Genomic DNA, 17338 nt, shown 5'->3' on the forward strand with positions numbered 1-17338 from the left:
TTGCAGCCGGTCCAAGTTGAGCTACATTTCTAAAGTCTGTAAGAGTCAGTTCAGAATGTTTTACAGATAAAGAGCTGTGACTTAGGACATATTTGAAAACGGCATTTATCCCAGCGATTACCTTTGAAAACAGTACTTTAAGGATATTCTAGGCTCTACTGCAGACCAAAGTGACATGACAGACATTTTTATGTGCACATAGTGTGAATCAGGGGAGTCATTTATGTGGATTAAAAATGACAATGTCTTCCTCTTAAATATAGTAATAAAGATTGGTATAGAAGTATGAAGCTGCATAAAATTACAATACTCCTGAAATGCACAATTTAAAATAGCCGAGTTATGTAGCCTATATGAGAGTATACTAGATTACATTTTATTTTTAAATGGATGCTCAACAAAATGACATAATAATCTGTTTTAGTTCATTTGGGTAATTGGGAACAGAATCCTAGAGGTTCTACAGGGACAGACGGACGGTGGTCACTCTCCTTCTGTGAACTTAAACCTTCCGACTAATTAAAAAGCTGCTTTTACGGTCTCCCCTTCAGACAGCCAGATGTGACCGGGGAGCTGTAAAATCTCAAAGCAGTATACAAAAACACTGCACTTTGAAAAACTTTGAAAAAGCGATTGGAGACCCAAAGTGGTCACAGTGTAAATTCCTTCCCACACAGCAAGCTTCAGTTCTGTAGATAACCTTCTAACAAAAAAGATGAACGCAAAGAAAATACAAATGGAAATTTTCAATTTAAAAAAAAGTTTATTTTAGTAAAATATTACCCTTTTGTACATCTCTAAAATATGACGTTTTAAAATATTTTTTTTTACCCCATTTAAATAGCCTTTATGTATTTTTCTGAACACACAAATGAATCAGACTTTGGTCATTTTCACTTACATAGATTTACATTTACATTAGATTCTTATACATTTTCTGACACGCTGTCAAAAATGTACGCTAAGAGAAAAGATGTGCTTGGAGTATGCAGAAGCACATGCAGCTGAGAGCATACATTAACAGATATCACCTTACCGTGCAAGCCCACTGCTCCTTAGCTGAACTGACAAGTGTTCTAGCTTTGTGAAATACAAGCCCAGCACCAGCAAATAGCGTCATCTACAACACATAAGTCACGACAGTTTGTATTCGGAACAGAAAGGGATTAATGATTAATGCCTCACTCCATACGCATGAAACGCCGGCTTTCTGCAAAGTAAACACAACCAGTCCTTCCACTTTTACCACAAAGACACAACAATCAAAAACACTCATCTTCTGAATTCAACCCATGCTCAGAGATGTGATGGAAAACCATGTTTGGAAGAAGAGGACTTTGCTTTTTAAGCACACACAAACATAAAAGTGCACACCTGAAGATAACAGCTACAAGATACCCTTCGATTTACCCAGCAACTGAACACGACTCTGGCCAGTCTATTGCTTTAAATATTTCACTCAAAGCCAGCGGGAATACAGTACTCATGTTTCTCAAGCCCGATATATTAATGTTCTACAAACTCTTTATTTAGCAAAAGGAGGTAAAGTTCTCAATGTTTAAACAATTAAATAGAAGCAGCCTCACAAAAAATAATTTAAAAAAAATGTGTGAAACACATAACACCAGAAATCAGACCAGATGTTCGAGCTTTCGCTACATGAGTTTTTCAGACTAACCAATCGTGTTAGTAACATACAGCTTTCTATGAGCTGTGACTTTTTAAAACAAAAATACAACCCAAAACATAATGATGCTTCTTCTGTATTAACCAAGGCTGTCAAGGATGCCAACATGGAAAAGTTATCAGCTGGAGAATCATGTTGTAAGTGTTTTTCACTTTGTATTGTGTCTTTTCCCCCTCCCCTTTGTCTATCTGGAAACGATGCTTTGCTAGCGATCAGTCTGTCTCGTCAGTGTAAAGTTGTAATTTTAAAAATAAAAAATAAAATAAGTATTGATTTTAAACAAGCATACTATGCTATGGGGAATATTTTTCTGTCATAGTTACAGTACAAAGTTATTTGATGCAAATGCCATGTTTAACTAGATGATAACAATGACGTGACTCGTGTGCTCTGGCCTCAACAGTCAGACAGATTTTAGACTGAGGTGTGGCAGTGATCGCCACAATCTCATCAGCTGTTCTGCCCACATGTGATGGTCAACACCTTGATACAGACACTTGATACAACATCTTTGTTCAATTTGTCACCCATCAGTATATAACAGATATTTATAGAGCACATAACAGATTAAGATTGCCTCACGACACAGCCACAGATTCACTCTGAAGACAGTTTTCTAGTGTTTTACAGTCTTGCTCAGAATCTCCAGTCTCTTCCTTCACAGTCTCTTTCTCCTTAGGTCCACAATTTTTAGTTGATTCCACCTTTACCTCCTGACTCTCCACAGAGCCATTTTCCTTTTCCACATCTTTCTGCATCTCTAAGTTTCTCCTCTCCTCTTCGTTTTGCCTCTCCAGCTCCTCTTCAGAAGCCTGAAGCTGTAGCTGCTGCATCAGTTCCTCCAGCTTGTGGGCTTTGCGCAGCTCATTTTGCTGGATGATGGCACAGAGATGCTCTGTCAGCTGTTCCTTCACCTCCGTTTTCTTGTGAAGGTCCAGCTTGGCGATCACGTATTCAGCTTCTGCCCTCTCATAACGCTTTCTGTGGAGAAATAAGAGAAGAAAATGACTAAGAAACATGAAGAGGATCAAAACAGTACACTCAGAAATGATATGCTGTTTTTGAGCTCAATTTCCTTGACGAATAAGTAACCGTTTTATTTTATTTAGAATATGTGCTGAAAAAGATCCAAGTATGCCTGTTCATTTATATTTCATAAGTGCTATGACCAAATATCCTTGGTCATATGACCAATGTGTTAGGAAATGTGTTCAATTGTTCTTTCTGCTTTTTGTCAAACCATAACCACTTAGGAACACAAATGGATGAATGAATGAAAGTCAAAGACTTGTATATGTATACAGTAGTAAAAGTAGTAATTTCTTAACAATTCATCTAAAACAGTTGCTATTGTTAATAGTGACATTAAATAATGGACTAAAGTAAATAAAGTTAACTCAGTAACTAATAACTTCAATTCTTACTGAACTCTTCATTTAGTGAGTAAATATCAAAAGCCTGCTTAATAAAAAGTTTCTCCATTTTGGGAACAGAGCTTACGTTCTCTGCTCTCTGTGTCACAGCACACAGCATTAGTTATTTTCCTCTCCCACATTTCCTGAAGACCGTCTTCCATTCTGCCTTACCCTAACCATCTAACTGTACCAATACACGCTAGTCACCCAGAGGCACAGTGAGGGCATGTCTTCACAGAATGCAATCATTGATACTGGGACTGACAAATACTGGAGACCAGAGTTCATGGACTGTGAAAAGATGGTGATTTGTTTGATGATGAAGTTTGTTAAAATTAATGTTTAGAAACCACACACAAACACACACACACACACACACACACTTTAGTTATTCAGCAACTAACAAAAAGGTCAATTCAGCAGTGCTTGCATATACTTTAGTTTTTTTTTAAATTTTCTTTCATTTGGTGCTTATTAGGTCTGGAACACCGTGCACTTCAATGAATGCAAAAAACATGACATGCACAGTTGGTGACTGAACTAAAACCGACTGTACTGGCAGTGTCTCGTAACATGCTGAGAGCAGATGCTTATTCTCTCAGAATGTCTGAATGCAGAAATATTGTTTTAATTGCAAAGGACAGAAGACCACATGGTGTTTGGAAACACTGTGGTAACAAACCAGATGATGCCAAACATTTCCAAAAGTCAAATTTCACCTCTAGCTATTATGTTGCATCTCCGCAACATCTGAACAACTGACTAAATCAGCATAATCATAACAGAATCCAGTGTACCGAGTGTGTGAAGGTCGGGGTTGTCTTTTCATTATACAAACACCTGTAATGATACAGGGTTAATGTCACTACATGACAGACTGCAGCTTCATGAACTAGGTCAAATACAGAGTTACCATATCACAGGACAGAAGACTGTTTACAATGGGAAAGTAAAACATCATAATACAAGATACAGGTTTAACTTCCTGTATTTCATGATAAATGAATCATGATTTTAGCTGTTCTGTCCTCTGCATGGCACATATATTGTGAAAGGTTACATGAGTACTGTAGGGGGCAGTGTTTCTATGGTTTCAAAGCACAGCCTGTACTAGCAAGAATTTATACTTTTGAAAATATAAGCAATAAAAAGCAACACACCCCTTAGGAGTTACTGTTCAAGAAATTGAATGACAGCAGAAACGGTTTTCGGAGAGGCTCCAGGAAGAACATCAACGTGACGCTAAGGCGCCAATGGCTGTTTCACACAGCATTTTTCTCCACTCTCATCACTGTGTCATATATAGATCTGACTGGGGGCAAAGAAAAAATGAAATGGTAAATGGCCTATATTTGTATAGCGCTTTACTAGTCCCTAAGGACCCCAAAGTGCTTTACACATCCAGTCATCCACCCATTCACACATTCTGGTGATGGCAAGCTACATTGTAGCCACAGCCACCCTGGGGTGCATTGACACAGGTGAGGCTGCCGGACACTGGCGCCACCGGGCCCTCTGACCACCACCAGTAGGTAACAGGTGAAGTGTCTTGCCCAAGGACACAACGACCGAGACTGTCCAAGCCGGGGCTCGAACCGGAAACCTTCCGATTACAAGACCAACTGCCAACTCTTGAGCCACGATTGCCCCATATGAAGCGTTTACATTAAAAACAACCTTTGATGGTCTACAACAATCTGAAATATAACCACAATGGCACTGATATCCATACTGTATCTAAAAGAAAAACAAAGTCACTGTAACATCGCCCACCGATTCAGACTCTGCATTTTGAATCATCGACACTTGTATTATGGCTGTTTCCATGATGATTTTTCTGAAAGCCAGGACTGCCTGTATTTAGATCAGATGGTGGACTGCTAAACCAAGCTTCGAGGGATAACACTAGCAAGTTTATTTAGCAGTCTGCCTTTTTAAACTGTGCAGATTCACTACAGAGGTTCACATACACAGTCCTGCTAATCAGCATGATGTAGAAGACTAATAAAAATCATTAAAAATTCACTCAGGAAAAACTAGCACAAAATTCTTGGATGGTCTGTAGCGCAGAGTTACTGTCAGGTGATAAGCAGTTGAACAAAAACAGCTGAATGGAGGAACTGCAGTTTTGACACTTCCATGTTTATTTTCAGCCACTTGCATTGGGATCAAGGAAATTTTTGTCAATATTCATCCCTAGTGGAGAGTAACACTTCAACTGGTCAACTGACATGCATGTGTGGATGCATTTTAATACCTAAGGTGTGACCTAACTAATGTGATTGCATCACAGGTACCAGGTGTGACTTGGGCATAAGTGTACTGGTGGGCCATGAAGTCATTAAAAACACATCTGTGCTTTTAATATTGTGACAAATTCACATCAGCTGTGGAAAAAGGTTTACTGACACTTTCTTTTATATTTTTTCCTGATGTTAAGGCTACCTTGCAGCTGTGTAGTCCCAACTGGCTTGCTCTATCTTTCCTCTCAGGATGCCAATGTCACAAGACACCATGTCATCGAGGGCTTGCAGCTCTTTCTGGATTCTCTTTAGCTTTACAGTCTCTTCCTGAGTCTGTTTGGATCTGTGGAAAATAATAAACCATTCACACATATTGTTTTTTTGCCTTGACCTTAATCGTTGCAGTTTTGAGGCACATTGATATTCATCATGTTGACTTGTTACTCTAGTGATATTTAAAGGGGGCCTCTTTTGAGCCTCTGTGTTCATAACAACTATCAAAAGAATGAAACTATATATACACTTACTTCTCAGCGATAGTTTTTGCCAGCAGAGCTTTCTTGCGTTTGTTCCTCTCTTCGATGATTTTTTGCTCTTGCTGAAGTTGCTCCAGACGCGTCTTTTCCCGTCTGCCATCACACAAAATGAGAATTTAAACAAATGCATTTGCAATTTCATCTCAGAAAGACCAAACAAAAAACATCAGGATTATGAAAGGAGCAGTGTCTTTCAAAATTGTTCCAATTTACAAACACAACAGCACCCTATGGTATGGGTTTGGCAAATTATTATTTGTAAGATTTTAATCACTGTGTGTTGATATTCTGATTCTGTTTTTTCCAAGTATCTGGTGAAGATCAGAATCTGAATCAGAGAAACCTTATTCATCCCAGAGGGAAACTGAGTAAGATGTGGACAGTGCTGAGGTAGTATGCATGAATTTAATGAAATGTGAGCCACATGTGTACAAGACCGACAGTACTGTCATTTATACAGCACTCAAATCACATGCATCATATAATATGCTTGCTTTGACAGCCAAAGATAACCAAAAGAATCATGCATCATTCTTGTGGATATCACTTTGATCCACATCACCCACCAACCAAGGCCCCACACCCTCCATGAGAACAACAGTCCCTAGCAAAATCGTCCTGCTTCTGCAAGAAAGTTCAACACTTACAGTGCAAAAAACACTCCTCAGGAAGCGTTAAAGGAGCAGGACAAAGAACCCAGAGTTTTTACAGGTCTCCCAAACTACACACATCTAAATCGGTTCCAAATCTGAAACAAGTCTGTTCCATAGAGGCCATATTTTGGAAACCCACAGGAACCAAAGGATCCACAGGCACTGTTACAATGACAGGATACCCTGACAAGTCCTGTGTCCGGGAAGTACGGAAATCAATAATGTCCAATGATTTGTCTATACAGAAGCACAGGCATTTATTTTCCACAACCATCGCTTTTATGTTTGACTAGAACATTAACTAAACATTGATACAGCACTGATGAGTGCTAATCATCCAGCAGCAAAGTAGGGCAGAGAGGAGCCATCTACTGTGGTAAGTTAAAGTTTTGTTTCTCACCCAGATAGACTGCAGATACACGCAAAACCACAACACACATTAATGATACAAAGCACTGCTAGAAACCAAATGGATAGAATTACAGTTAGGTCCATAATTTATAGGACAAAGTGAGATTTTCTTTAAATCAGTTTTCTCTTTGTACAACACCACGGTGGATTTTGGATCAAACGATCTGCATGTGACCAAAGCGCAGATCTTCAATTTATTTTAATGGATTTAACAGAAGGATAATTTCAGCTACCAATCTTTTTGGAACATTTTCCGCAGGACTGTCTCTGAAACCCAATGACATATATAATGATTGCTGTGAAATTTTAGCTTTATATATGAAAAACTTTCCTAGACTTTTATTTTTAAAGACGCATTAACTAGAGTCTGTTGATATGATCTCAAATCAATGTCACGATTGAATGTCAACATTCAACAATGTCAACATTTCCTGGCCGGAGGAGTTACGTGATAACCCATTCGGTACTACATTATAAAGGGGGCATTGCATACTTCTAACAAAGTCAAGAACACTCCCACGGAGGTGGGTATCATTATCAACGTCTAAAATCAAGAGGTACTTTTATGTGGGGAAAGGTTTACTACTACTAATTACATTCAAGAACAAGAAGACCAGAGTAGACTTTACCAAAAAAACATCTGAAAGAGCCTGCTGAAAATTAATTCTTTGGCTAAATAAAATCAACATGAATTTGTATCAGAAAGACGACCAGATAAAAATATGCAGGAAGACTGTTTCCAATTACTAAAAATTATCCTTATATTTAAAATTAAATTTGTCCAAATGCTTTTGAGCCTTTGAATATGGGGGACTATGCATAAAAATGGGTATGGTTTCTAAACAGTTGATGATAAATTTTTTCTAAAAATGTTATTAATCAAAGCTGAAATCACATCTTGATTGTTTTAAAATCCTTTGTGGTAAAACTGCAAAAAATGTGTTTTTTCCCAACAAATTTTGAATCTATTTGTATATTTAGGTTTACTGTGATACAGTCTCAAAGAAGAGCACAGAATGGCCCAGCATGTGCATGAAAACACACAATTATGTTTACATATTTGGGCATGTTTGCTACCCTGGTATTACACCTACTATGTAAATATCGGTCAGTTTAACTGTCATCTTTACAGTGCACGTGAAAACAAAATCATACTAACAATTCAATCTCTTGCTTATCCAGCTCTTTAACCACTGGGGTTTCTTCTTCTGTAGTCGGTTGGTCGTTTTCATTGTGCTTCATTATAGCGGGCTTCTGCTGCACCTGTTGTTTGACAGTGGGTGTTGTCGCCGGGGCTGTGGGTTTAGGCTCTTCCCTCGGGGACGGTTTGGTGAGTTGTTGTTCGCGTGAAAGAACGAGTGACTCGGCTCCTACGTTTTTCTGGGCTGCTGACTGCAGGGCTCTTTCTCGCTGCAACTGCTGCCGACTCCGGTTACCTGAAGCTGGTTTTCGACCCCGGACTGGAGGTGCAGATACAGTAGAGTCTGAAAAGTACACGTGACCATGGTTACTACTAAAAAAAAAAGAAGTAGGAATAAAATATCAGAATGAAGTGCTGAGTGTTCCGACTCTCACTAGCAGCAAGAAAGGTTAGCGTACCCTTTTGCTGTATCCTGCGCAGCTCCTCGTCTGAAAAACCGGCCCAACCGCTCATTTTGCAACTCGACTAACGAGAAACATGTAGGAAATACTCAAATTACTTAAGACTACAAAGTTTTTAATTCAGAGAAAAGTTCAACGAAGGTGTAAACGCCACCGCCATCTTTGTTTATTAATGCCACGTCAAGGACCCCAAAAAGACCCACGAAATTGAAGTCCTACATATCGCCTGAATTAAAACAACGAAGAAGAAAAAAAATAATTTGAAATCTAATTGAGATCATCAACAAGAATAATAGCAGTATATTCTTTAGATAATTATACGTTGATGAGCTTAAAATGTGCTTCGAGTTATTTTATTTATCTTCGCAACTTAATATCATTTGTATAAAAAATATAAAAGGCAACGTTCTGAACACCCGATCAACAGACTGAAAATGTTCTCGTGCTCTGTGCTTGTGGCTTGATAGTCATTAAGTGTTGTTGATTAATTAATTGATTTTTACACACACACACACACACACACACACACACACACACACACACACGTCCTAGGATGCATTATTTATCACAAAACAAAAGAAAACTGAGAGCTAGTGGAAACTTGTAGGACTTTATACAACAATTTGATTACTTCCTAAAATTAAAGAATGCACTTGCAAGTTCAATGAATGGGAATACTATGGAAGGCAACTGAAGTGGATGATTAAGGTTCCCTTTCTCTTCTCTGGGGGAAAAACTCTCCTGAAAATATCTCACCAAATGAAGAACACTTTCACTGAAGTATCTACAGCCATGAGATGCATTTATTAATTCAAAGACAGAGTTTACGTCAGCAAGATGTACAAGTCTACAGGGCTATACTCTCTTAATAACATTTTAAAATTCACACAGCAGTGGGGAATACATTTCAGTACAGTCAGCATCTTTCAGGAAGTAAACTAAATTTAAGGATATTAAGGATTATATTAAGGATGTTTAATTCCTCCATTGCTACTCTCTTCAATACCATCTGCCGACACAGTACAGAACAACTACCCCAGAAGTCAGTTATCTCATTAGTAGTGCTACATCCTCACTGCATACGACCCTTGATACTGTGGCTCCACTGAAAATAAAGCTTCAAATCAAAAGCACTTGACTCCCAGGCATGACTCTCAAACGTGCGCCTTAAACCAGACAAACAGTAAGCTAGAGAGGAAATGGCGGAGTTTGTTGCTCCATAAACAAAGGAAAAACAACGATAACAACAAAGGCTTTCCTAAAGCTGGGACATCTTACTTGTATCACTGATTCAAGAAAAGAAGAACAACCCCATGTTTTTCTTCAGTACTATAGCCCATGTGACAAAGAGTTAGAGCTCTTTGAACTTTCCTCTCACAGTAACTAGTTGTGACTTAATACATTTCTTCAAGAAAAAATGTAACAATTAGAGAAAAAACAATCATACTCACACTCAAAGAAGTCCTACCATTAATTAACACTTTGATCTTAAATATTAGTCTTTCTATTAATGGCCTACATGTCTGTAAGGTGGCAGTAATTAAACCAGGTTCAGTCAGGACAGGCGTCAAATCTAAAAATAGTCATGAATGAAACAGTTCCGAAGTAAAGCGATCTCTCTCCTTTCATCTCAGACAGCGCTGCAATAAAGCTAATCCCCTCTCAGTTAATATGTGCATCCATCGTTTACACGTCGCTGAAAGCTGTGCTTAATTCAATCTTATAGAAAAATGTTTCCTAACTACATTCGTGCAGAGTGGAGGAGCCAGGGATTGAACCACTAACCCTCTGATCAGTAGGTGACCTGCTCTACTTCCTGAGCTAGAGCAACCCAGTGGTAGCCATGAGTAAACCCTCACTAGGTTTTGGATAAAATGTACACTCACAAACCTGTCAAACCTGCATTTGAGACATTGGCTACCATAGCAGTATAGTATTGCAACATGGCATTTGGGTTTTCTAACTAAAATAGGTAAATAGTAACATAAATATTGCCATCATTGCCAGACCTGGCCCACATCTGTTGACATACACTCAGCCATGACACCAGTCAGTCAGAAGTGCCAGCTTGATGCCAGATCTGGGCCAGACCTGTTTTCTATGAGCCTGGGCCACATAAACCAAACCATAATCAGGCCAGATGTGGCATGGAATCACAAAAACAGAGCCATCTACGCCAGGGCTGGCCCATATCTGGATGACATAGCAGTTACCACACCAGAAGTCAGCCAGCAGTGCCAGCTTGACACCAGATCCGGGCCAGACCTGTCTGCTATGTGGGCTGCTGCTCGCTCAGCTTTTACTGTTCTGAGATCAGTTATGATCTGCGCCTCATATGGAGACACAGCTAGCATTAACAAGTAAACAACCTTCAGTATTTAAGCATCTTAACAGATGAGTGTCCTCTTGCTACCCACATTGGCCACCATGAGTGAGGAGAGGAGATGCTTTTAACAACTGCTTTATTAGATGAGCAAGGAAAAGTCTGATAATGTTGGAGAGTGGACGCGAGCTCCGACTATATATTATTAAAGTAACTTTATAGTCAAGTAAATGAGCTCAACTCTAAACATATGCAGTAATAATGTTAATCTATTTAACACAGATGGGGAAAATTTTTATGCAAAATATATTTTGTAACTTTTTGTAATGCAGTTTGATGTGTACTGAGGTGTGGGAAGATGGTGGGTATTGTTTCCGCTTGCCTTTCTGTAAGTCACCAGATGGCAGTAAACTAAACCGTTACTTAAAAAGCCATCACTTCACCCAGCTGGGTGTCACTTACCACCCCTTGTCTGCAATATTCCTGTGTAATATTCAGTACAATGTTTATCAATGCTGCCAAATGTAACAGTATATCTAGTACAAAACACCACCGCTGCAACATGGCACAATATTCAATAACACCCACATTCCACGACTTCTGCTACCCACCATCAAGTGCAATATCCTTCTTTTGACAAGTGCAATATCTTTTTTTTAGCAGAACTGTATTTATGTATGTTTATACTTTTATTTTTGCTATCTTATTATATTTTCTATTTTATTGTATCTAATTTCGTGGATGAATGATGAGCGTAACCAAGTAAAAATGTATGTATGGTAGTCTGCTGAAACGTAAGCTCTCCTCCAGTTTTACTGTACAATACCCAAGTACCGCAACAGTTTAGGAATCTTTATCTTATGTTTATCTTTAGTTATAGGCCAATCTCAAACCTCCCTTTTAATCTCAAACATTCTCTAAGAGCACTTCTCTCTCACACTGCGGGCTTACTTATAAGTAGAATGGGAGGCAGAGCCTCCAGCTTTCAGGCCCTCTGGAACCAGATCCAAGTTTGTACTTGAGAGACAGACACGCTTTCTACTTTTAAAATTAAGCATATGGTTAGGTCTAGATCAGTTGACCTTGAATCCTCCCTTGGTTACACTGCAATAGGCTTAGGCTGTTGCGTTGATGAGTATTTCTTCTTCACTCACCTTTTTCAGTCACTGTGTTTTATACATCACTCTGAATTTAGTCATTAATTATTATTAATCCCTCTTCAACAGTGTGTCTCTTATTCTGTCTTCCCCCCATCACTTCCAACCAGTCATGGCAGATGGCTGCCCCTCTCGGAGACTGATTCTTCTTGTTAAAGTATTTCCTTCTCGCTGTCGCTAAAGCGCTTGCTCAGAGTGGGTCGTTTGATAGTTGGTGTTTCTCTCTATCATTGCGGGGCCTTTGCCTTCAGTTTGAAGAGCCTTGAGGCAACTGTTGTGATTTGGCACTATATAAATAAAAATGAACTGAATCGAATTGAATATAATATAATGAGTGAGTCATGGTGAAGGTGAATGCAGTGGTCTGTTGACTGCAGGCAGGGCAAGAAAAGAATTTCAGAACTGCCCTTAAAAGACCTGGATCCACAATTTTGGTTTTAATTGCTTTACTGTACTCATTATGATCTGAATTTAACATAGTGCAGGGTTTTCCATTTAGCCAGTGTGAAGGCAGAGTTTTTTCCTTGTCATTGGTGAGGAGAAGAATGGTGTAAAAACAATGACCCCTGCCTGGCAACTAATAATAACTGGCATTCACATCATTTTTTTCATCAAAAAAAAACACCTCAGGAGGGCATAAATCGCTGGCAGAGTTGAGACAGAGCTGGGTATGGAGGCCAGATGGCAAGGAGAGAATAACTTTGGGCTCAAAGCGTGTTGGGCTGAGGATGAGACAGACTTGGATAGCTGATTAGGAAGGAAGGACCAGATGGCTCATTACTGAGATGACCTGTAGAGGCAGTTTAAGGTTAGAGGTGGAGGAAGCATCTAAATACCTCATATGAATGGATAGTAGTGATAAAAGAGAATGGCAAATGGAGTTACCAGAATGACTTCACTCAGTTCAGAAGTTCACCATTTCAGATCTGTCATCCACATGTGTCAAGGTTTTCCCAGAATCTGAGAAAGTTCTTCCAGTCTATGACACCAAGAGGACATTAATCTGAAGTTAGTTTATACATGACTAATTAAAGACAATTTATTTTCTGAGGGCAAAACAAGGCAATGAATTCTGCAAAACCTTCAAACTTGGCTACTTGCTGTAGTTGTTCCTCTAATTAATCAAAACAACAACCCATGAAATACATTTCTTCAACTTTTTTTTCATCGTACATTTTTCAAAGAAAACTGCAACTCTGGTTGAAAAAAACATTTCTACAATCAAAACTTAAAGGTACATTTGTGTGTACACTGGAAGTAAAAGCCAATTTTAGTAAATTATAATTTCTTTCATGGCCAACACACAGTTATGTGTATTATGTGCAGTGTGTACATTTGGGGGAATTGTAATTTACAGGTTACATTTAGAAGAAACTCTGATCTTATATGTAAATGAGCCAGTTCTGAACAATACTCCAGCTTTGCCACCTGTTGTGTTCTTTATAATATGTTTGGCATTGGACAATGACATTTCTTTATTATTTTTATCTCCAACACCGTAACAATGGATTTTGGATGAAATATTTAATATGTGTGACTGATGTGCAAATCTACAGCTTTAATTCCCTGGGTTCAACAAAAGCGTTGCATTAACTGGTGTTAGGAATTACAGGGAATTCTTTAATATAGTCTCCTTTTTTAAGACGTTTAAAAGTAATTGAGCAATTGAGTGACAAGCTGTTTCATGGCCAGGTGAGGCCTGTTTTCTCGTTATTTCATTACAAATTAGAGATCTGGAGTTGATTCCATTTTTTGTCTAAATAAGAGCTTAAGGAGAGCTGGTCACTTCTTCAAGCACTCTCTGAATACTAATCCCAATCACTTACCCTTCTGCTCATCCTCTGACAGCTCCTTTCTCATTAGACACAGAGACCCGTGGACCTCCTCTCCCCCCTCTCTGGACAGAGGAGAAAATTGATGACGATTCTACGCGCCCGTGATTGGCAGGGGCCATAGAAAGGAAAACAGTCAAATAGTCTTTTTTTTATATAAAAATTTATATAAAAATTATTGGCCTATCACCGTTTTTCTAGAAATCATTTTTTAATGATGCATTTTAACCCACATAAACAGAGCATAGTTTTTGAAGAAGTGCATATTGCTCATATTTTACACACTGTATTTGATGTAAGGTGATGTAACAAAAAAAAATCTAATAATATTTTCATTAAAAATATTAAAATGCAAAAAATGTCTTGAATTCAAAAACTCTGTGTGTAAGCAAAATATTCATCAGTGTCTCCAAAGTGTTATATTTTTAGGGTTGGCGTGTTTTGCAATATTAAGGTTGGCCCAAAAGTGATATTTTTTTTCATGGGGCCCCAAATCCCTGGTGGCACCCCTGTCTCTAGATCTCCCCCCTGGAAAATTACAAGTAAATTCTCCTGGCTAAATTGTCTCTCTCTGGACAATCTCCAAGTGTCAATTGTTCAAAAGATCATCTAGGACTAAGTCTTCCCTGTCTTCCCTGTAGCCCACACTTCCTCTAAAATCTGAGTGATTTCCAACAACCCCTTCTTCTCCCTCATCATCTCATACAACCCTCTGAGGATGTAAATAAAGGACTTAAAGCAAAAATAATTCTCCGTGGTCCTTGTTTGGGTTCCAGGCTTGAGTGCATTTTTTACCACTGGTTAAGCCAGTTTATGACATCTTAATGTAGGGCTATCAATGCCAGTGTCTACAATTAAAGGAAACTCAAAGGGTTTACGCTCAAAAACAAGAATACCAGATTAGACTGTGTGAGAAGATAGCCTGTCCAGTTCTGGAAACAGAAAATCTTTGGATAGACAAAACCAATATGACCTTGTACCAGAATATGTACAGGAAGAGAAAAATATGAAGACTGAGCGAAGCCATGCATGGTCTGAAGCATACCACATAAGCTGTCAAATATGGTGATGGCTATGTTATAGAATAGTCATATAGCTGGCAGTGGAACATGACCACTAGTGTTTATTGATGAAGTGATTGCTGTTAGAAGCGGCAATATGGGTTCTGAAGTCTACAGTGTTATACTCTGCTTGGAGTAACTGTGAAACTGATGGGACAGAGCTTCACAGTGCAAATGGAATATGACTCGAAAAATATTGAAAAAGCAAACCAAGAGTTTCTCAAGGGAAAGGAATAGGATATTTTTCAGTGGCCAAGTCAGTCAGCTGATCTTACCTCAATAGAACATGCTTTTCAGTTATTGAGGAGAAAATTGAAGGCAGAGAGACCCAGAAACAAAAAACAATTGAAGACTGCTGCAATAAAGTCCTAGTAGAGCATCTCAAGTGAGGAATTGGATGATGTCCATTGATTCTAGACTTCAGGCAGTCATTGACCGCGAAGGATTTTTATGCCAGCATTAAAAACAATCCTTACATTTAAAATTAGTTTGTGCAACTGCTTTTGAGCCTTTGAAAATGGAGGACTGTGTATAACAATTGGTGTAATTCCTAAACTGTTACTGCAATACTTTTGCTAAACCACTTACATTAAAACAGAAAGTGGGAGAGCAGGTGTGTTAGAGAGTGAGCAGGCCGGTGAGTATTTCAGGTAAATCCTTCTCTTAGGTTTCAGGTATTGTCATACTGGAGATTGAGGCAAGACTTCTCAGAGAACCAGACAGAAAATCAGAGTTGGAATCGAGACTATGATTGAAGGGGTGTCCAAATATTTTTGGCTTCACTCTGTACATAGAAGTGTAATTTGTTTTGATTGGAGGGCTGCCCGTGGCAGATAGAGCACCACGGGACACATGCAGTAAGTAATCACCTTTGCTCTGTAATGATGTCCTTAAAATCACACAAGCCGCATTGCTCAGTCAACAGAACAGGAAGTGCAGGTCTGAGTAGAATCAGAGCCTTGAAGAAACTGAGGACGATTAAAGTGTCAGGCTGTTACCATGGTTTTGAGCTGAAAGGTGATAGAACTTCCTTCTAATTGCTGTTTATAAAAATGACATCCAGTCCACACTGATCCCTCAGTCATCTTCCCTTTTAAAATGACTCCTCTCTCCAGCTAGCTGCTGTTCAAAATATATTAACCTAATTTCGAATCACTGAACTTGTGGTAACATCTGCTGCCAATTTGCTAACCAAACAGCCTGATGTCATGTACACTGATTCCCTTTATCACTTTTAGAAAGATTGAAACACAGAATCTAAAACTCACACAAAGACCATGACATCACCATCATTCCCATGTTTTCCAGACCTCGCTCTCAAGCCATGTTTTACCAATGTCATGGCAAGAATCGGTGACTCAAATTGGTTTTTAAGGTTTCCATCAGATGGTAGTACCTGGTACCAGGTACTTTATTAGTATCTGTTTGGCCGGGTTGACCAACGTGAGGCCATCCGAAAATGTGACGTCAACAGATTGCAGCCAATGATTGCCCAGTCAATGGTGTCACTCAATGAGTCATGAGAATGACACATTCACAAAAATCTTAACCGCCATTTTTGAAACCTGGCAAAGAGGTAAATGGGTGCACAAGAATCAACACCGTGGTCGATTAAAAACCCATAGACAGAGCAGGAGGTATACCATCGCATTGTGTCCACCATTGTTGTGTTGTGTTTGTATCTCATAAAAATGACATCACTAGACTTTGCTATTATGACACCGTACACATTGAGGTGGTACTCAACTGTAATGGAAAACGACCAAAACCAAATGGAGTCAAGCCAAATTGAGCTGAGTGGGCACAAGTGGAAAAGAGGCATATGTGACTATGGATTCCTTAGCTACAAATTACAGAAATTGCTCAGTCATTGTAAGAGACTAAACTCAGCAGCTCTCTGCCTGTTGAAATGAATGGATTACACAACGGTCTATGCCCTCTCTACTTTTGGTAATTCCACACTGGTGGAAACCCAAAAAAAAACACGCATTAAGAGGCTCTAATGCCTGTGTCTCAACCTCGCGCCCCATGTCACTTTTACTTGCGGCCTGCATAATGACGTAAAGAAATATTTTTAAAAATTATTCGACTATACACTGTGTTCGTGTTTTCCTCCGAAACAATAAGCCTTTCAATGCCTCTCTCTGTCTCTCACTAGCAAAGTTGACCCAGAAAACAAAGTAAAGCTAGTTTTCGGCTACGAGCCCGACATGGAACCCGGCGTACTAGCAAGAGGTCCCTTTACGGTTCAGAGCCGCAGACCTGTTTTATATATGCGTGGAAAAGTTTTCTATATGAGATCGCTGCAAAAAGTGCAGCCTTACCTAATGTACACCCTACTGTTACTCATTTATATTAAGATTTAAAAATCTAGTTGGTATTGGTATGGCGAGTAACCTTCAGTAATAGTAATAAATC

At 39.0% G+C, this 17338-nt stretch overlaps 1 protein-coding gene and 1 long non-coding RNA gene across 2 annotated transcripts; both read right to left on the minus strand.

Annotated features, from left to right (window-relative positions):
* Window positions 1–755: 755 nt before the first annotated feature.
* On the minus strand, window positions 756–8725 carry gorab (golgin, rab6-interacting). Its single transcript, XM_085138719.1, has 5 exons — window positions 8545–8725; window positions 8105–8429; window positions 5873–5974; window positions 5548–5688; window positions 756–2668 (listed from the first exon to the last, which is right to left on the minus strand). Exons 1-5 carry the CDS (start codon window positions 8597–8599, stop codon window positions 2266–2268), a joined length of 1026 nt encoding a protein of 341 aa, XP_084994845.1. The 5' UTR covers window positions 8600–8725; the 3' UTR covers window positions 756–2265.
* A 3642-nt stretch (window positions 8726–12367) lies between these two features.
* On the minus strand, window positions 12368–13967 carry LOC146499088 (uncharacterized). Its single transcript, XR_014870047.1, has 3 exons — window positions 13854–13967; window positions 12913–13006; window positions 12368–12817 (listed from the first exon to the last, which is right to left on the minus strand). It is a non-coding gene; the product is annotated as an uncharacterized LOC146499088 (long non-coding RNA).
* Window positions 13968–17338: the final 3371 nt, after the last annotated feature.

The sequence above is a fragment of the Neolamprologus multifasciatus genome, chromosome 17, assembly GCF_963576455.1.
Source record: "Neolamprologus multifasciatus chromosome 17, fNeoMul1.2, whole genome shotgun sequence".
NCBI lineage: Eukaryota > Metazoa > Chordata > Actinopteri > Cichliformes > Cichlidae > Neolamprologus > Neolamprologus multifasciatus.